Genomic DNA, 22,033 nt, shown 5'->3' with positions numbered 1-22,033 from the left:
TTTCATGAAAATATGTGAGCACATGCAGGATATGACTATGATCTAAAGAAGCACGCTAATTTTTGTGCAGATCGGACCATTCATTTTCACTTCATTTTCATTTTTTTATGTTACATTGTTTTTAAGTTTTAGTTGAAAATGAGAAACACTGCCTTGGCAACCACTTACAGTACATTGTTAATGTTATTTCAAGTAATAAAAGTTTGGCAAGGTCAATGTATGAACTAATGAAACAATACCTTGATTGCGATGAAAGTGCCAAATGAATGAATGTTGAATTGTTTCATTCTGTTAAATTTCAGACAAAGTGATGATCGTGTTGCCATATAAAGATATCATATTTAATTAGAGAGATTTATTTATTTATTGACAACTTTTATACAATGAGAAAAAAAAATCTATAGAAAAAAAAAATGGTAATTTTTCCCAGATCATTACGGAGAAAACACTCTTCAAATCAATATGGAAAATTCCTTCATATTAACACAGTACATTGGGCCCTATTTTACTGTTTCTTCTAAGCACATATCACATTTGATTTTCTCATTGAACTTCATATATAAAGTGAATATATACATTTCAAAAACTAAATTTATTGGCAACACAAATATACATGAAATATTAAAGTAGATGTCCCTATATCTCTGTAAATGTTTTCTTTATCCTGTGTGCAATTCCACAGATCATCACACATAATCAGTTTAAATAATTCATTAAATAATAATATAAATAATAAGTTAAATATATATTTCATTTTAACGTGTTCTTTAAACTTTACATCCTGTTCTCTAAAACAAAAATGTTGTCAAAACTATGAAAGCATTCAAATAGTAGGGGTCATTTATCTTTATTTAAGATTATAATTACAAAAGTATTTTGTGATTTCACAAAGATTCATCACTAATTGCTAACATGTGAACCAAAGTACAATAGTTACTACAAAAGGTAAAGCTATTAATTATCATTAAAACGCTGAGCAATACATTTAATATCATCCAGTGAACAGAATTTCATAACTTTCCACCTCATGTCATGTTGTTGTACTCGTCAACTGAACTCTCTGATAACCTGGAGAGAAATGCCTTCTTTGGAAAATATTGCAGACTTCTTCTCTGTGAAAAAATCTAAAAGAAAGAACATATTTTGAGTATTGCATTGATTGAATGTTATGAGATAATGGTGTGCCCAGGCGCGTCAAAATAAAAGTCTTGCTTACGACACCTCGGCCAAAGAGAAAAACTTATATAATTAAAAAATGCCAAATATTGGCATTGGCGATTGAGTCAACCACTCATTTATAGATGCACAACTAGCACAGATTTATTATCTTTTATAGTTGCACCAGAACTCGTTTTTATATAAATATACTTAAACCCGAATATGTTCTCTTACCGTGTCTGAGAGAGCTCTCTGTCAATTTTATGAAGAGATTTTCCTTTGGTCTCTGGTAGCACAAGGTAGATGAATACAACTGCTGCCATTCCAATAACTCCATACACAAAGAATATTCCAGACAGACCTATCACATCTGAGGGAAAGATTAAAGTTGTGGGAAAATTATGAAAATACTTTACAAATACATGTCATATTTCATATGTTTGGTCTTCGTTGTTGTGCATACCTATTATACTCAAGAAAGAAAAAGTAACTATGAGGTTGGCCCCCACATTGAAGCAGTTGATGAATGAGTAGGCTCTTCCTCTGACTTCCTTTGGAAATATCTCACTTAGCACAAGCCATGTCACTGTGAACCACATACACAGTTTCAGAGCATTATAAATAGCTATTGTGCAGCATCAGATTTGAAGTCATTTCTGCACAAATAGCGGCACCAAACAGCTAAATATATAACACTTCCCCTATCTGTCACTGTTCGGACAAACAGGTATCACCTACCAAAACACATTGGAGTTAAAATTATGTTGAATTATGATGTCACTTTGTAGGCCAATCAGCAGTTAGAATCACGCTGGTTCCCTCGACAAAAACCCAATGGGATTTTCCCATTGGCTTTCGGATTATCACAAAAAAAAAACAAGCTCTGTGATCAACAAAAAATCTTCTGATTTAACCTTGAGATTTGAGGTAGCCTTTTAAATAGATTAGATAGCTTCGATATTTGCACCACTATTTACAATGAAACTAAAAATTCTTAATTTCTGATAGGAATGCAAAATCATGCAAAATCAATGTACTTTTTGAATAGAATAACGAGACGTAAACCTCTACAATCAATCGCGTTTGGTCATATTTATTATCACAGCTGTGCATGCACATACAAACCTTTATATATGGAGAAATGCACGTTTACCTTATGTTTTGTTTGATAGAATGGGCCATACAGGGTTTTCATAATTACCGAGATCACAAAATGTAGTTTGCTAGAGGGTTCGGGGGCATGATCCCCCTTGAAAATTTTGATTTCCCTGGTGTACATATGTGCATTTTAAGACGTTTTAAGGCCAACAAATTGGATAACAATAGCTTTAAAGCCATGTCAACAAATAGATACATGCACAGTTTTGAGACAGCTTTAATCGCATGTTTGGTAATTTAGTTAATTTACAACAGAACAACGATGTTGCATGCTCATAGTTTTTTTGCGCTTTATTTAAGCTATAATAAAGTAATAGTTTTTTTATATATATATATTTTATATAATTTTTTTTATAAAAATATTTCAGCAGAGACAGGAATACATAAACCAGAAGGGGGGAAATACCCCCATCACCCCCTACAGTGCTTGCACGTTTTGTCCATCAAAAAATTTCACAGATGAACAACTTTTATGAATTCTGAAGCCTAAATGCAGTCATCAGAAGTCACTTTAATGTCACCACCACTAAGCTTCTGACAACTCTTTCAGTTTTTATCTAAAAACATTTTTTCCTGAAAGTTTGAGTTAGATTTAGTTTATAAGAGCATGATTATAAGCATAATGAGGCTGTAAAAACGGACTACCTGTTTGGTGTGATGACGTTTAATGTCACCAACAGCCTCTGTAGTCTCATTTAGCCACTTGTTAGCAATCATCTTTTCAAGACATGTAACAGCTTAAAAAGAAATCACGAGTTGAGCTTGCATCGACCACAGACCTTATTTCATCCATTTAACCAATATCCCATTTAAAAAAATCCATTGACTTCGGGACGATGGAACCGGAAGTGCTAAAATGCTAACTCGTTTCCGTGCTTTGGACTACAAAGTGGCGTCATACCTGCACCACTCTATACTCAAACAATCTGACAGCAAATTTTGTTTGGTGCCGCCAGTGACACTGTATCTTTAACTACAGAAAATGTAAACTAAAAGGCAACTTACTTGGGCCAAAGCTCACTGAGAAAGCACTCACAACAGCCATCATGCAGATGAAAATTATCCACTTATACATATCCTCGGAGTGTGAGAATTTATTTGAAAGTCCATGAGCATCATGTGTTTCATTTCCAATAAATGGAGTGCTTTGATTTACAGAGTTGTTGCCCATGTTTTCTTGATTTTCAGCTGGTGAGGTCAGATTTACATGTGGCTCCAATGAAGTGCATTGTTTTGTCGTATCAATCACTGACTGTCCACACAAGAAACCAGTAAGTATCAATCCTACAGCCAGCACAGTGCATCCACCAATCAGAAGTGACCTTCGGCCAACCTTGTCTGAACATACCATTGCCAGTAGAGTAGCAATGACTTTGACTAAACCCAGACCCACTGATGCAAGAACTGCAGACGCATTGCTCTGAAATCCCACTGAGAAAAGGATGGTGGAAGCGTAGAAGAGGACGTTCGGCTGGCCTGTGAATTGTTGACCGAGCACCAGCCCGAGGCCAATGGCAGTCCTTCTGCGCATGTTGTCTTTGGTTCTGAAAAGGTCAAAGATGCTATATTTCACATGTTCTGCTTGGTGGCGATTCAACGTTTCCCCTGCTAATCTGTCAGACTGCTGGTTATCATCTTCTGTTATGAGGCCTTCAGAGGTCTGCTGAGGTAGAAACCCAATGGACACCAACTGCACGAGGGACGGTACAATAGCAAATCCAAACATGTACCTCCATCCTGCTTGGACACCAGATAAGATGTAGTTGACCGCATAAGCCAGCAAGATCCCAACAGTAATTCCAACTTCATACAGGGTCACCATCAACCCTCTGCGACTGGGAGCGACCATCTCAGAGACAAAGATGCAGCAGCTCATGGAGGAAATGCTCATTGCAAAACCAATGACACCTCTACCAACCACCAGTGTCAAAAAAGACATGCTTGCAGTTAGGATAATGGTGCCTCCCAGAATGAGGAGATTACTCAGTAAAATGGACGCTCTCCTGCCATGACGATCAATCAGCCAGCCACCAATCACAGACGCTAACAATGATCCGATCAGAAGAGCGCTAACCACAGCTTCCTGCCAGACGCAACCCAGATAGAAGTGAGCTTGGAGCTGCGGCAGAGCGCCGGATATTATTCCCAGCTCATAGCCGAACACTAGGCCGCCAAGAGTGGACGCGATGATAGTGAGAACCAGGACAGAACAACCTAGAAAAGAGAAAATGCTACAGAAATAAGACAGAAATGAACTTTGCAGCTGGGATGAACAGGTCATATAGGGAAAACCAGGACACTGTGAAACTCCATAATAGATGTAGTAAAATACTGTTACATTTACAGATATTGGAAGTGAAAAAGAAGTGACACCACATTTGATTTTTTTTTCCCACTGAAATACGAAAAAAAAGAAAAGAAACTATCAGTTATGTGAATTAACATAGAAGCTTGTTTCCAGCAGAGAATAAGAAATTAAGGTAATTGCAACTTTTTTCAGAATTGCAAGATTTTATAACTGACTTTATAACTCGCAATTCTGACTTTATAACTCGCAATTCCGACTTTATAACTCGCAATTCCGACTTTATAACTCGCAATTCCGACTTTATAACTCGCAATTCCGACTTTATAACTCGCAATTCCGACTTTATAACTCGCAATTCTGACTTTATATCTCGCAATTCTGATTTTATAACTCGCAATTCTGACTTTATAACTCGCAATTCTGACTTTATAACTCGCAATTCCGACTTTATAACTCGCAATTCCAACTTTATAACTCGCAATTCTGACTTTATAACTCGCAATTCTGACTTTATATCTCGCAATTCTGACTTTATATCACACAATTCTGATTTTATAACTCGCAATTGTGAGTTTACGTCATGTAATTCTGAGGAACAAGTCAGAATTGTGAGAAAAAAAGTGCAATTATCTTTTAAATTGTTTTATTCCATGGTGGAAACAAGCTTCCATATTGTTTTATGGTACATCTTGTGCTGTTAAATTAATGTTTATTGCATTATTTTAGTCATGCGTGTTATGATGATGGTGTTTTGTATTTGTGTGCATGACACTATACATTAGTATTAGTACTTCAGCACATGGAAAAGCTACTTGTGATGACGACCTTTGATTCTACATGTGGTTTTCTTTTTACTGTGTTTTTATGATGGCTATCATTGTATTAAAGGTACAAAACAGATTTTAGTACTTCAGTAGGTTGGTATACTAACATATCAGTTAATTAAATATGTTTTTTCACTGTAAATTTAAGTTAAAAAAGTAAAACTTAAAATGTTGCTACCATATTTTTTGCAGTAAAATTCTTCCTTTTTTTACTGTAAAATTAACATGTACTACAACCCAAGGGCATGTGTGGGGTAAAAGGCCCCCTCACCACCTCATACAATTATAAGATTTTTAAACAAAATTAACCACTTTATGATTTTTTTTTTCACACAAAATATGTTGCTTCATCAATGTCCAATACAAACATATATATTTTTCCTGCAGTCATATACTTTGAGAGTATTGAAAAGCACAATTTTTCTTAAGGTGTGCCTTTAGCCCCGTTGTACCCTATCTTAGTTTTAATAATTAGAATATTACATAGTGTAAAAATATAAAATAGAATTGTATTTGGTCTCTCTTTTTTATGTAATGTTTGATTAACCAGGAAAATTGAGTGTAACATTAAGTGTAACAGGGACATACATTTACATTTGATATATCACCACCGCAACAACCACAAAAATTTGTTAAATGTACAGTATGTAGCAAGTCAGGATGTGCTGCTGCCAACTAACCTACAAGCCTAACTTGTATAGGTAGATCATCCTGAGAGATAGGTCAGATTTTCAGGACACCGTCAACTTAAAATCATGTTTACAAATGGTTTAAAAGGAGAAAAAGTCATATTTCAGAAAGTCTCCTTTCATCTTACATTAAAGGAAATTAAAAACATGAGGTCTTAAACTTTGACCTGTCAAAAAATATATATTATAACAATTATACAACAATATATTGTTTTAAGTAGCCTTGTTAAGTAAGTAGGCTATAGCATGTCTCTCTGCAGGATACATAACTTTTCCATAACAGGCTTCAAACACTTCACAAACACATAACTTTAATAAAAACCTGTCATATTTGTTTGCTACAGACATAACCACATAATCAATTATATGCTACATTTTTATTCTACTATAAAATGATGTTGTAAAACTAAAACAAACATTGAACAGGTCTAACACTCACCCATTTTTATCCGATTTTAAAGATGCTGGATCATCAAATACGCAGCAGGTCTGTCTCGTTCGGGAACATAACCTATATTCAAAACCAAAGCGTAGACATGTTACATGAGAACTGTGAGTTCTGAAGGACGATCTGTTATTGTAGTCGTTCTAATCACGCTTCTTTCAGAACGCTGTCACCATGACGACTCTCGTGAGGGCGCTATTGAATTAATCAAAAGAGAGATCTCTTGAACGTGTTTCTGATGAGCTGTAAATAACACGCAGCTGATGTTTCTGTCAGGAATCCTGTTCTCAAAGAACTTCGAAACTCATTTAGCCTGTAGAGTCCACGTGTGACTAAAGTTTTATGAAGCAAGCCACTGTCAAACGGAGTTAAAAATACATCTGCAAGACACTTTTTCCTTCAGGACACAAGCTTAAAAACAGAGCTTCCACCGTTTATTAGCTTCCAACAGTTACTTAAACAACAAAAGCAGCTCCCGCTAACCCGCATTCTCACCTCTGACCGGTTAACATCCCTCACGTGAGATGTTTTATCCCGATATAAACTGGCGTACATTGATTTTACGCGGTTCATATAGATTTTGTTTAAAATTGAAACGCTACTGTTGCATCTGCATTGCAGTTTTTCATCTGCCTTTTGCTCTTGGAAAGTTCCTTGAAAATTTCTTTCCCGTAAGTCTGTACATCCAAGGAAGTCGCGGCTACGTGGCAGGAGGCTGAACTCTTCCTTAAACACCCTACGATTCACTGAGCCTCGAGACCATAAAGACATTTTGACACCATTAAACTTAAAGTAATAGTAATGTTCTCGCTTTTTTTTTTACCAACACCTCATTAATAATATAATATAACCATAAAGACGTTCTAATACCATTAAACTTAAAGTAATAGTAATGTTGGCCTTTTTTCCCCTTTTGTTACCAACACCTCATTAATATAATATAAAATAATATAATATAATATAACATAATAGTATAGTATAGTAGCCTGTAGTATAGTATAATGTTATAATATAATCACTATAAAGACCATGAAGATGTTCTGATACCATTAAACTTAGTCATAGTAATGTTGGCCTTTTCTCCTTTTTGCTACCAACACCTCATTAATATAATATAATATAATATAATATAATATAATATAATATAATATAATATAATATAATATAATATAATAGCATAATGTTATAATATAATATAATATAATCACTATAAAGACCATGAAGATGTTCTGATACCATTAAACTTAAAATCATAGTAATGTTGGCCTTTTCTCCCTTTTGCTCCCAACACCTCATTAATATAATATAATATAATATAATATAATATAATATAACATAATAGTATAGTATAGTAGCCTGTAGTATAGTATAATGTTATAATATAATCACTATAAAGACCATGAAGATGTTCTGATACCATTAAACTTAGTCATAGTAATGTTGGCCTTTTCTCCTTTTTGCTACCAACACCTCATTAATATAATATAATATAATGTTATAATATAATATAATATAATCACTATAAAGACCATGAAGATGTTCTGATACCATTAAACTTAAAATCATAGTAATGTTGGCCTTTTCTCCTTTTTGCTACCAACACCTCATTAATATAATATAAAATAATATAATATAATATAACATAATAGTATAGTATAGTAGCCTGTAGTATAGTATAATGTTATAATATAATCACTATAAAGACCATGAAGATGTTCTGATACCATTAAACTTAGTCATAGTAATGTTGGCCTTTTCTCCTTTTTGCTACCAACACCTCATTAATATAATATAATATAATATAATATAATATAATATAATATAATATAATATAATATAATATAATATAATATAATATAATATAATATAATATAATATAATATAATAGCATAATGTTATAATATAATATAATATAATCACTATAAAGACCATGAAGATGTTCTGATACCATTAAACTTAAAATCATAGTAATGTTGGCCTTTTCTCCCTTTTGCTCCCAACACCTCATTAATATAATATAATATAATATAATATAATATAATATAATATAATATAATATAATATAATATAATATAATATAATACAATAGTATAGTATAGTATAATGTTATAATATAATATAATCACCATAAATGTTATATAATTTAATAAAAAATGTCCTAAGAACAATTTGATAATGTTTCCATTACTTTATTACTAAATGTCTGAATGTTCTCAGAACATTTAAAACGTCAAAATTGAATGCCTGTCATGTGAGTGAAATACTGGAATATTTAGTTTTTATATGTACAGATGTGGAGAGAACCCAGCTTACGTTATTGTTTGTGGAACTTTTTTTCCTGAAACGTTTTAGTTGAATGTTAATTTTACGGTTGTTTTTTTTTTTTTTTTTTTTTTTACAAATGTTCCCAAAATATTGATAGGTATGCACATTCATGACGGTACGATAGGTGGCGCTATGCGCTTGTGTGCCCTATAAAAGAAGAAGAGTGTTTATTTCCGGAAGCAGAGAGCGCATGGCTGCATGTCAGGGGTTGGTTTGGATCATGGCTCAGTCAAACTCACTAAAAGCGAGTGTCCCGTCGTATTTAAAAGACGCACAGTTGATTAAACAAGGCGCTGAAGCTCGTGTCTATCGAGGTACGTTTTTGGGGCGGTCCGTCATTATTAAAGAGAGATTCCCAAAATTATATCGCCATCCTGAAGTTGATGAGAAGCTGACGCGCCGCAGAACCACGCAGGAGGTGCGATCCATACTGCGCTGCAGGAGAGCAGGTGAGCGCACTACACCTGATCCTGTGGGTTTATCGCGCACTACAGGTCCTGTGCGAGCGAGTATATAAAATGTATATTTAATTCAATCTTTTTTTATTTTAATCAGGGTTTTAAAAAAAGTCTTAGCTAAAGCATTTGAAGGTATTAAAAATATCAGACAAAAAGACAAAGGTACAGCTCTGTGTACTGTTATGCATATTACTTGATGCTATAAATAATGTGATTTGATTGTATTTTGAAAACACTCCAAAATAAAAGCATATACAAATGTTGTAATTCATTAAAGGTGCAGTAAGCAATTTCTGAGAGACACTGTTCATATTTGAAGTCAACCCAAACAAACGACCTTCATTGCTCTCCCCACAAAATTATCTGAAGTGAAGCAAAATAATGTGTAGATAAAGAAGCAAATGACAAGGAAGAACAAAAAATTAACCTATAGAACGCAAGTATATAGAAGCTAGAATTGGTTCCAGACAAACAATGACACTCAAAACTGTCCTGTTACTGTAGGTCAGGGGTGTCAAACTCATTTTAGGTTGAGGGCTGGATTGGAAAAAATTACCATGTGCTGGCCGAATTAATAAAAAAAAAAAAGAAATTTGCGTAGTTGCATTAAGATTAACCATATAAACAGCAAATTAATTTGCAAGAAAAATATTACACTGCTCATCAAAACTGCATTTGTTTTTACAGCGAAAAAACTATTAAATTTTTATGCTTTATGTAATGTTTTTTTTTTATTAGTGATGCACCTATTTTGATTTTTCATGGCTAATTACAATTTTTGTTTTTAGAAGCAAATTGGGCGATTCTGATACTAGTTGCAGGTTTAATAAAGCAAATTTGTTTGTTGTTTATTTGTTCAAAAAATAGCACTTTGATATTAGAAGCAAACACTGCTTTTTTTTATCACAATTCCAACAAAGATGTTATGCATATGAGCACGAGCAGTTGTTTTTAATTTAAATTACTGTATAATTTCAAGATTAACGGCAAAAACGGCATGGTCTGACTTTAGCTTTGTGAAATTATGCTACATAAGACACTTGCAGAAAACAAAATCAGCTGACGGACTGAATGAAAAGGCAAATTCCGTAGGTGGCACTTACGGAGCAGCAGTGATATAGCGTTTCTATGGTTACAGCTATACACAAAGCAGCGCTGCATTTATAAATAGAGGAAAAGCCATCAAAACTTTTCTGAAGACAGTTCCCTTCAGAGATACATTCATATCAACCCCAATTTAATTTGTATATTATTCTTCCTGTTTTTGGCGAACAGTGAGCTTCTGCATGGTGCAGCATTTTCTCTGTTAGCACGTCTGTTCTCCTCTTTGTGTTCATGTTCAGTGTGTGCCTGTGTTAACGTCCTGTTTACAGACATCGTAAATATTTCCACACAAATTAATTTTTGGGAAATTATTACAAAGCACTTTGTTTGCCAGCCCGGAAATAAAGATTGACCAAAATAAAACTAAAAAATGTTTGGATTTATGACCAGTGGAGTAGTTCATCTCTATTTATTATTATTATTATTATTATTATTATTATAGATCAAATCTTCCCACGGGCCAGCTTGGACACCTTTGTGGGCCATATTCGGCCCTCGGGCCGTATGTTTGACACCCCTACTATAGCTAATATTACAACAGCATATCTTGGTTCTGTGAAACCGAGCATAACCAGTGTTACTCGCATATGGAGCAGAAACAACGCAACCTCGGCGTCCATTTTCAGGCCTTCCCGATTCAGTCTTTCCAGCGCTGGAAAGCTTTTACGATATTAACATGATATTCCTCTGACCATTTCTCTTTTGTAATGTCTCTCAGCCATCTCCCTTTCTACGGTCTTTCTTCAAATGTCCCTCTCGCTCATATTCTGTCCTGTCTCTCTCTATCTGTAATTGAATCACCTTTTGACCCTTCTTGATATTTCAATGCCAGAAGTTTATTGATATCAACTTTTTAATCTGTTTGCAATCTTTGCATATGCTAACGTTTAGATCTTATAGTCTACGTTCATTAAAGTAGCGGGTCTTCAATTATCTGTCTGGATTTTGTCTAGTTTTGGTTTTAAACCAATACCTTGTTTTAAAGGATTAGTTCTCCCAAAAATGAAAATAATGTAATTTATTACTCGCCCTCATGTTATTCCACCTTCGTTCATCTTCGGAACACAAATGAAGATACTTCAATTAAATCCAAGAGGTTTTTTTATCCTCCATTGAAAGCAACAAAATTAGCACTTGAAATGTCCAGAAATGTAGTAAATGTGTTAAAATAGTTGATGTGACTACAGTGGTTCGACCTTAATTCTATGAAGCGACGAGAATACTTTTTGTGTGCAAAAACAAAAAAAATCGGGTGACTGATGTGACCCAAATTTTATCATAATGTAGGCAATTTTATTTACTCCAAACCATTTATATTCCAATATAATTGTTTTTTGCTGGAAATGGTTAACAATACCCATAATTTTTCATATTTTTCTACCAATTTTGATACAATAGGACAAAAATACAATAAAACAAATAAAAATTAAATAAATAGTGCTTTAAGTTTTAACAAGTTCTAACATAAGATACTACAGAATTGATCACAGTAATCAACAGTAAACTAAAAGAGTGCATATTCTCCACTGTATAAATTAAATATACAATAATTCTTATTAAAGTCACAAAATGCACTCAAGTCATGAGCAATTGGTGATTAATTAACAATATTGACAGCAGCAGGTTTTTTAGGCTGCTGTCACTTTAAGAGCTAATGCACAGATCCAATATACTGACACATACTTTTGTCCCCACCTGATTACATTCACAGTGTGTGTATTTGAGCAGTTAAACAATAAGATGTGATATACATTAATTACATCTACTCTGATCGACTTGTTTGTTTCCTTTGTCCCAGGTATCAACGCACCTGTTGTGTATTTCGTTGACTACACCACGCATTGTATTTTCCTGGAGGATATTATTCACTCTGTGTCGGTCAGAGACCACATTGCATCAGAACAAAACCCACAGCGCCTCCAGGCTCTAGCGGACAAGATCGGTGAAGTCCTGGCTCAGATGCATGATGAAGACGTAATCCATGGTGATCTCACCACCTCCAACATGCTTCTGGTCACCGGAGCTGACCAGCAACGTATTCACCTGGTTCTGATTGACTTTGGCTTGAGTTACATTTCTGCGCTTGCAGAAGATAAAGGAGTTGACCTGTATGTGTTGGAGAAAGCATTTCTCAGCACTCACCCCAAAACGGAGACTTTGTTTGAGAGACTTCTGAAAAGTTACACGGCTTCATCTAAAAAGTCCTCGGCAGTCATCAAGAAACTGGACGAGGTTCGGTTGAGAGGACGGAAGAGGTCTATGGTCGGATAAAGCGCAGTACACAATATATTTTGGCATCACATGCTTTTTCTTTTTTTTTTCTTTTTATTTGAGCTTTAGTATACAAATATAATGTGATAAATGGTTTGAACTCAAATGATCAATTCATAATAGACAAATGTACACCCTTGACCCTCAACATTTACACATGGAAAGCTTCTGATTTTCAAAAAAAAAAAAAGTTCATAATCAATGTTGTTCAAAGAGTGGTCTTGTTGTTCTTAATGTAGTGTTTTATCTGTTGGTAAATATAAATAATAATATAGAGGAGCAATTGCCAAAAAATTAGAGCTGAATATTTTGAGACCTACTAAAAATAAATGTGATTTTAAACATGTAAATCAGCTTCTTAACAGGTTCAGATTTCCTCAAAACCTGCAAATGTATCCAATAAAGAACTGGATAAAATGTTTGTACTGTTGAAATTAATAATATATAGTTTCTAGTATTAAAAACTTCATATGCCCAGCACTGGTCATATAATTAGAATATCATCAAAAAGTTGATTTATTTCACTAATTCCATTCAAAAAGTGAAACTTGTATATTATATTAATTCATTACACACAGACTGATATATTTCAAATGTTTATTTCTTTTAATTTTGATGATTATAACTAACAACTAAGGAAAATCCCAAATTCAGTATCTCAGAAAATTAGAATATTACTTAAGACCAATAAAAAGAAAGGATTTTTTGAAGTCTTGGCCGACTGAAAAGTATGAACATGAAAAGTATGAACATGTACAGCACTCAGTACTTAGTTGGGGCTCCTTTTGCCTGAATTACTGCAGCAATGCGGCTTGGCATGGAGTCGATCAGTCTGTGGCACTGCTCAGGTGTTATGAGAGCCCAGGTTGCTCTGATAGTGGCCTTCAGCTCTTCTGCATTGTTGGGTCTGGCATATTGCATCTTCCTCTTCACAATACCCCATAGATTTTCTATGGGGTTAAGGTCAGGCGAGTTTGCTGGCCAATTAAGAACAGGGATACCATGGTCCTTAAACCAGCTGAAACCCATGTCTTGCATACATCTGTGCGTAGTGGTTCTTGAAGCACTGACTCCAGCTGCAGTCCACTCTTTGTGAATCTCCCCCACATTTTTGAATGGGTTTTGTTTCACAATCCTCTCCAGGGTGCGGTTATCCATATTGCTTGTACACATTTTTCTACCACATCTTTTCCTTCCCTTCGCCTCTCTATTAATGTGCTTGGACACAGAGCTCTGTGAACAGCCAGCCTCTCAAAGACCTTTTGTGTCTTGCCTTTCTTGTGCAAGGTGTCAATGGTCGTCTTTTGGACAACTGTCAAGTCAGCAGTCTTCCCCATGATTGTGTAGCCTACAGAACTAGACTGAGAGACCATTTAAAGGCCTTTGCAGGTGTTTTGAGTTAATTAGCTGATTAGAGTGTGGCACCAGCTGTCTGAGATATTGAACCTTTTCACAATTTTCTGAGATACTGAATTTGGGATTTTCCTTAGTTGTCAGTTATAATCATCAAAAATGAATGAATATAATATATAAGTTTTACTTTTTGAATGGAATTAATGAAATAAATCAACTTTTTGATGATATTCTAATTATATGACCAGCACCTGTATCTCTCTCTCTCTCTCTCTCTCTCTCTCTCTCTCTCTCTCTCTCTCTCTCTCTATATATATATATATATATATATATATATATATATATATATATATATATATATATATATATATATACTGTATATAGGTCACATGGGCCACATCTGGGCCATACACAGCAAGTCTCACACTAAAACCGGCTTTATGTGTGTGGGCCAGATACGGCCCATATGACCTTTACCGCTTCCAGAACTGAGCCATATGTGCCATGATGAGGCCCAAATATAAATGCTATCTGGAAAGTTTTTAATTTAATTGCCCATCCCTATCCCTATGTGCAAAGAAATAGTTTTTGCAAGGGAATGAGATTTACTTTAATGAGATTTATTATCTAATGTAGTTGACAGAGATAGATGGATGCTGTGAAATACAGTACACCAAACATACCTTATCACCAAGAGCTTTTCTCTCCTTTTTTCTTTTCTTTTTGACATCTTGGGTAAGCATACCACAGCCCGTTGTCTGCTGTGGATGGGTCGAGACTACAGTAAATAAGAATAGATAGGAATAGGCTTCAATAAATGATCTATGCCGAGGCTGGTCAAATGGCGGCCCCCATATCATCTTTATCTGGCCACCCAACTGGTTTTTAATGTTAAGAAATCCCTCGCAGTCTGATATCAAAGTGTCCTCTGAGAAAAAGGGGGAGCGTTCACAGACAACAGCATCCAGCGGTGAGTTTAACAATGTTCAACTTCAGGTAGAACAGCATCCAGCGGTGAGTTTACACCCGGGGCCTGTACCGTGATGGTAGATGAACAAACTCAGGGTTATAGGGTTAGTTTCGAGTTGACAAAACCAAACCACTCCAATCCGGCTTTGTTGGTACCATGATGCTGATCATCAACTTTCTCTGTCAACTCAGCCTTTGATCCTGAGTTTTTGGAGCGCGTGCACATGAATCCATGACATCGGTGGCAAACAGCCAATCACATGCCTTGCAACAGAAATAAACTGTGATTCACTTCTCGCGAGAGAGCCAGCGTGATTCAAAACTCTTTCGCTGAAAATGAAGAATTTAAATGCATTTACACTAATGGAAAATACTTGTCTGTGAAAGAGGACAAATAAAAGAAATGATCTTTCTCTATCAGTGCAAGTGAAAGTTGTGAAGTTAGTTTATATAGTTGATAAAATATAGCAAAAGAGACTTAAACATACAAAGTCACATGTAGTAATTTTTAAAGAGTATATTTACTCCTTATTTAGGCCTATATTAAATATGATCTATATATATTAATATTCATTGAAACAAAGTGCTTAATAACTACTGTTACACTAAACTTGCATGTGTGTAATGGATTAATAAAAATATAGATCATATAATTACATATAAATTATTTTATCATTAAAACCAGACAATTTCATTGTTAAAACCCAGGATTGACACAAACTAATTTGAAACTTACCTGGCTAGCCAGCTAATCCAGCTTCATGGTACAGGCCCCAGGTCTCTGCTTTAGCAGAGAGTACCGCTTTAGACATAATTTCTATTAAAGGTGCCCTAGAATTGAAAATTGAATTTACGTCGGCATCGTTAAATAATTAGAGTTCTGTACATGGAAATGACATACAGTGAGTCTCAAACACCATTCTTTCCTCCTTCTTATTTGATTTGTGCAAAAAGACCTCTGAAGAACAGGCGAATCTCAACATAACACAGACTGTGATGCAACAGTCGGGATCATTAATATGTACGCCCCAAATATTTGCATATGCCAGCCCATGTTCAAGGCATTAGACAAGCCAGTATTAACGTCTTGATCTGCACAGCTGAATCAACAGACTTTATACAGGAAAGCAATCAAGGACAACAGCAAAAAATGGCAGATGGAACGATAATAACTGACATGATCCATGATATCATTATTTTTTTAGTGATATTTGTAAACTGTCTTTCTAAATTTTTCGTTAGCATGTTGCTAATGTACTGTTTAATGTTAAATGTTTTAATTACCATTGTTTCTTACTGTGTTCACGGAGACAAGAGCCATTATTATTTTCATTATTAAACACTTGCAATCTGTATAATTCATAAACACAAGTTCATTCTTTATAAATCAGTGTGTAACGTTAGCTTTAGCCACATAGCATACTATAAAACTCATTCAGAATCAAATGTAAACATCCAAATAAATACTATACTTACATGATCGGATAACGAACTCTTTGTAAAGATCCATTTTGAGGGTTATATTAGCTGTGTGAACTTTGTTAATGCAATGTATTATAGAGTCACAAGCTGGGGGTTGGGGAGCGCGAGCATTTAAAGGGGACACGCACTAAAATGGTGCATTTTTAATGATGCCCCAAAATAGGCAGTTAAAAAATTTAATAATAAAAAATCTATGGGGTATTTTGAGCTGAAACTTCACAGACACATTCAGAGGACACCTCAGACTTCTATTACATCTTGTAATATGTAAAAAGGGTTCTAGGGCACCTTTAAATGGAATACGATACATTTTACACATTTCATTCAAGCCATGATTTAGACATACATTAGAGATTTAAATTCATTCCAATTAAGGCATACTTTCAATCAATCAGTCAAAAGTTATCACATTTACATTAATTGTGGGTGTTCTAAAGCATAACTGGTTACATAGTATGTGTGGACATGATAAAAAATGTATGCAGTTGAAATTCAAATTGTTTGGAACAATTCAATGCAGTTTTAGTTGTAAAACAGTCTTTGTTGGTTTTTCTGTAAAGTTAGGTCACTCAGAGAAACAGAACAGTTCTGCAAAAGTCTCTTTTGATATGGAGATCAAAGACTTTATCTTCTTGGTGACCATTTGGTTTATCACAAATAGCTTGAGTTTGTCATATAAGCATGGGTGTCATAAAAGACTAGTTCTGTAGACGAACTGGAGCCGAAAATTAGATTCTCTGAGTTTGGGTTTCTGGAATTATGTTTTGAAAGAATCATCTGAATGATTCATTTGTTTGGTTCATCCTCAGTCCTTACAATAGTAAGTGACACAGAGAACTGGCACTACATACCCTGTTCTTTTTTCATCAAATACTGTAAAACTGTAAATTGTGACATTGTAAATAATATTGTAAATTGTGTGAGGCGAACTTAAAAATCACATCTCCATTGATGCCATGCAGCCCGCCTCCAAAGAAGGTTGTAAAGAAAGTGGAAACCATGAAACAAGTGAAAACAGACGAGGCGTGATAAAAGGAGACGGGTTCTCACTTTAACCAATGTCTTTGCTGCTGACCTTCAATGATCTTATTCAACCATACTGAGCAAAAATTACTTTAGATTAGATTTAGAAATATGATTGTTGAACTCTACATTCTTGTCATAATGTAATGGAAACTTGTTTCCACCACTGAATAAAAAATAAATAAATAAATAAAGTTAATTCTTACTTTTTATCCACTTGCTAGTTTGATGACAGAAAGGCGCATGGTCCAATAGTGTTATTCCTAGTCTCTTAATGAATAATGGGTGTGTTTTGGGGTGTAACGCAATAAACCAATCAGAGTGTCATCTCCTATTTCCTTTAAAAGCCAGGTGACCTTGTGCCATGGCAGATTGCTATTTACATAGCAACGAATCAGTTTAAATACATGTGTGTATTGCAACAATTGGTCAATTAATTAGCTAATTTCTTTCATCATTACTGCACATAGGTAATTCTGATACATGCAATGACTATCTCTTATGACATGTAGGAATTTTTATTTTTATGTAAAAAATAATAATTTTTAGGGCCCGAGCACTGATGGTGTGAGGACCCTATTGTAATTGCTCGGTTAATTCTTCTTCTTCTCTGATATCAATTGCATTTTTGAGGGCCTAAACGTGCTCAAAAACTCATTATATTTTGTAGACACATCAGAAGTTTTTGTCTGATATGGGTTTCAGAATTAGGTGTTATAGCTCGATAGCACCACTTAAAAAAAAATCAATTAAGTGCCATTTGCTCTCCGTTTCACGTACAGGTATGAAATTCAGATGTAAACAAATACCTACAAAAAATATGCAAAATCTGAAAACCCTACATGAGATATTTTGAATTTTCTCTTCAAAGTTTTTGCAGTTTTTGCCATTTTGCTACATTAAATTGTGAAGATCTTGATTTTTTGCTGAAGGGCGTGTCCGTGGCGACAAATTTTGATGTGTCTCCATGAAAGAGGAAGTTGTTATAACTCAGGCATACAATGTCTGATCTACCCCAAACTTCACTTGTTTTATTACAGTCCTGGCCTGAAGACATCTACATGACAATATTCAGATACAGTCATAGCACCACCTGCGGGCAACAGGAAATTACATGTTTTACACTGTGATTAACTCCTCATAGAGATTTAACCAGATCAACATCATATTTGGTCAGTATAATCAAAAGGCCTTGGCAATGTTAAATTGCATAAATCATGTCCGATCTGCCCCAAACTACACGTGTGTGAGGCAAGGCACCTAACCCCCTATCACTGGCTGCCCACTGCTCTGTGTGTGTGTGTGTGTGTGTGTGTGTGTGTGTGTGTGTGTGTGTGTGTGTGTGTGTGTGTGTGTGTGTGTGTGTGTGTGTGTGTGTGTGTGTGTGTGTGTGTGTGTGTGTGTGTGTGTGTGTGTTCACTTCTCACTACTCCTAATGTGTGTGCACTAATTTGGATGGGTTAAATGCAGAGTTTCAAGGTGTACCATATTGTTATAGAAAGAAAACCTGTTGTTCTTGCTCTTGTTGTTGTACAATTCATGCTGAATTACATTTTAATAAGCCATTAATATGGTACAATTCTGACTTTTTGTTTCGCTATAACTGACTTTTTTTCAGAAAGATAATAATTTTGTATAAACTCCCAGCTGTGAGTTATAAAAGCAGAATTGCAGAATATAAACTCACAATTGCAAGAAAATATCAGAATTGTGAGCAGACTTTTTCCTCAGAATTGGAATTGCGAATTTATATCACAATACTGAGAAAAGAAGTGTAAGCTAGATGTAAGCTTGCATTTGTGAGGAAAAAAAGTTGCAATTATCTTTAAAAAAATTATTATTCTGTGTTGGAAACAAGCCATACCCAACCCTGTTCTAGGATCCAAAAAAGTAAATAAAAATAAACACCTCAATGATGCTGCCTTCATGCGTTATCAGAAATGTCCTACTTCCCGCTTCTAAAGTCATGATTACAGCAAAAACATTTATAAAGCACATTTAAACAACACAGATTGATCCAAAGTGCTGTGCAGTATGCAAAAACAAAAGCTAAGAAATAAAAGTATGATTTATAAATGTCCAATAAAGCAGCAGTTCCCACTTCTGAAGTCGCGTTTTGTTATTGGAAAGAACCGCAATCAAGGAGGACACCAGGTTTATTCTTGCCTATTTATTGGGAAAATCTTATCTTAAGGGTTAGTTCACCTATAAAATGAAATTTCTGTCATTATTTACTCACTCCCAAGTTGTTCCAAACCTATAAGACCTTCATTCATCTTCAGAACACAAAGTTTTTTTTATTCCCTAAAAAAGCATCATAATTAATTACCACATTCAAGTTCCAGAAAAGTAGTAAAGACATTGTTTAAATAGTCCATGTGACAACAGTGGTTCAACCTTAATGTTGTGAAGTGACAAGAATATTTTTTGTGTGCAAAAACAGTGCAGCGCTTCTGTGTTCATGTCTGAATGCCAGCTCGGTATTAGCCAAGGCTGTTCACTTGAGCACCATGATGCAGACGTGTGAAGCTGACACAGGAGCCGGCCAATAATGAGTCGGCATTCTGATGTAAACACGGAAGCGCTGCACTGCATTCGCTGCGTCAGTGGCACAGACTGACAGGGAAGAGAAGAGATTGTTGAATAAAGTTGTTGCGCACAACATATAATCAAAACATTAAGGTTGAACCACTGTAGTCACAAGACTATTTAAACAATGTCTTTCTACTAGTGATGGGAAGTTCGGATCATTTTACCAACTCAGACTTTTGAGTCTCGTTCAACAAAATGAACAAATCTTTTTTCGAGTCATTTCGTTCATTTTAGCAAAATGTAATTAAAATGTTACGTGTTACTTCAAATGTTGATCCCACTACAAACAATACAAAACTACAATGCTATAAGATTCAGAAATGATTCATTCATTACCTGGGTCTTCAGTTTATGACAAGCTGATTTAGCTCACCTCACCTCTTGTCTGACAAGTCTTCGGGTTTAAGTCATTCCTTAATGACGTGACAGGCAGTCCCATGCTAAACCAATGCAGTCTGAGCTGGTAAGAGAATTGATTAGTTAATTTCATGAGTCTTTCGGGTTTTGAGTCGTTCCTTAATCATGTGACAGACCCATACACTAAGCCAATGCATTCTGAGCCGGAAAGAGAATTAATTAGTTCTTTTTATGAGTCTTTCAGGTTTTGAGTCGTTCCTTAATCATGTGACAGACCCATGCACTATTTCTGACATTTCTGTCACTGTTTTTGTTACCGTTTCTTGAGGATCTGTGGTGTGTAATTATAAATAAAAAAAAGCTCTGTTATAAATAAAATATTGATTAATTTATCTTTTTGACTGTCTATCTGTAAATATACACTAGGCTATATAATAATATAATAATCCAAGCCTACAATACAAAGTATTTATAGCCTAGTTTGTTCACTTTTACTCCAATTTTGAGTTTGCTGTTATAATAATTGCTTTTCCTAGGCAGACTTGACATATTGGTCTAATATATTGCTCAAAAATGACATAAATTAAAAGCAAATAACATTTTGAATATGAATTATTAATGTTAGTTTAAAACATCAAGGTGATAACTTCAGCTTTAACAGTTGTAACACAAACTCAAACAAAACTGGAGAGTTAATGTTATTTACTAATAAATATAATGTGCTTGGGTCACATGTGTATGGGTCTGTCACGGGATTAAGGAAGGACTCAAAAACCCGAAAGACTCATAAAAAGAACTACCGGTAATCAATTCTCTTCCCGGCTCAGAATGCATTGGTAGCATATGGGTCTGTCACGTGATTAAGGAGCGACTCAAAACCCGAAAGACTCAAGAGATGAACTAATCAGTTGAATCATCAGGTGAACTACTACTAGCAGTACAGAACCTGTAGAATATTACACATGCGCGACTGAACGAATCACCCCCCGAGACGACTCGTTCTTCCCGAGTCACATTAAAGATTCATTCAAACATTCACTGATGCTCCAGAAGGAAACACAATGTATTAAGAGCCAGGGGGTGAAAACTTTTGAACAGGATGATGTTGTCCAAATTTTCCTTATTTTGTTGAAATATCTTCTTTTTTCCATTTAGTACTGCCCTTCGGAAGCAACAAAAGATACTTACGTGTTTCTCGGAAGACAAATTATGTACAATTTACCTTGAATTCCAAATTCAAAAAGTTTTCACCAAAAGTTTATTTTAATAAATTTAGCTATTTTTTGTCGTTTGGATATTTATGCAAACATCTTTATACAGTACTAAACAAAAAAATAACATGCATTTAGTATGATCTCTCTTATTTTGTAAAAATGACTCACATTTTCACAGATTCTGAAAGTGGTTCCCATATTTTGTCATGCAACTGTACATCTGATGTGAGAGGGCGTTTATGTCCAATTTCCTAGGAATTCTGATAGCATGCGAAGGCAGCCTTAATCCAGTGTTTCTGAGGA

At 34.9% G+C, this 22,033-nt stretch overlaps 2 protein-coding genes across 3 annotated transcripts; one reads left to right on the top strand and one right to left on the bottom strand.

The window, feature by feature from the left end:
- Window positions 1-432: 432 nt before the first annotated feature.
- slc2a10 (solute carrier family 2 member 10) lies at window positions 433-7,266 on the bottom strand. Of its 2 annotated transcripts, XM_067387516.1 has the most exons (6): window positions 7,078-7,266; window positions 6,577-6,648; window positions 3,322-4,530; window positions 1,622-1,744; window positions 1,393-1,528; window positions 433-1,124 (listed from the first exon to the last, which is right to left on the bottom strand). In XM_067387516.1, the coding sequence occupies exons 2-6, from the start codon at window positions 6,578-6,580 to the stop codon at window positions 1,031-1,033; spliced, it is 1,566 nt and encodes a 521-aa protein (XP_067243617.1). In that variant the 5' UTR covers window positions 6,581-6,648; window positions 7,078-7,266; the 3' UTR covers window positions 433-1,030. The 2 variants fall into 2 exon arrangements, with proteins under 2 accessions (XP_067243617.1, XP_067243616.1); XM_067387515.1 differs by lacking the exons at window positions 6,577-6,648; window positions 7,078-7,266 and having other exon boundaries at window positions 3,322-4,756.
- A 1,834-nt stretch (window positions 7,267-9,100) lies between these two features.
- On the top strand, window positions 9,101-13,147 carry tp53rk (TP53 regulating kinase). The gene is made up of 2 exons (XM_067387514.1): window positions 9,101-9,356; window positions 12,268-13,147. The coding sequence occupies exons 1-2, from the start codon at window positions 9,128-9,130 to the stop codon at window positions 12,738-12,740; spliced, it is 702 nt and encodes a 233-aa protein (XP_067243615.1). The 5' UTR covers window positions 9,101-9,127; the 3' UTR covers window positions 12,741-13,147.
- The last annotated feature ends 8,886 nt before the right edge of the window (window positions 13,148-22,033 follow it).

Source organism: Chanodichthys erythropterus, chromosome 6 (assembly GCF_024489055.1).
Source record: "Chanodichthys erythropterus isolate Z2021 chromosome 6, ASM2448905v1, whole genome shotgun sequence".
In the NCBI taxonomy this organism is placed as follows: Eukaryota; Metazoa; Chordata; class Actinopteri; order Cypriniformes; family Xenocyprididae; genus Chanodichthys; species Chanodichthys erythropterus.
Note: the sequence above shows the minus strand (reverse complement) of the source record. Positions and strands in the feature narration are given on the sequence as shown.

Bases quoted from the DNA above. Each gene is read 5' to 3' on its own strand.
- tp53rk (XM_067387514.1), top strand. From the start codon at position 9,128: ATGGCTCAGTCAAACTCACTAAAAGCGAGTGTCCCGTCGTATTTAAAA. The intron at 9,357-12,267 runs GTGAGCGCACTA...CCTTTGTCCCAG, and splicing joins ACTGCGCTGCAGGAGAGCAG to GTATCAACGCACCTGTTGTG.
- slc2a10 (XM_067387515.1), bottom strand. From the start codon at position 4,597: ATGACCTGTTCATCCCAGCTGCAAAGTTCATTTCTGTCTTATTTCTGT. The intron at 1,745-3,321 runs GTAAGTTGCCTT...TGTGGTTCACAG, and splicing joins CTCAGTGAGCTTTGGCCCAA to TGACATGGCTTGTGCTAAGT. The intron at 1,529-1,621 runs GTATGCACAACA...TCTTTCCCTCAG, and splicing joins TTCTTTCTTGAGTATAATAG to ATGTGATAGGTCTGTCTGGA.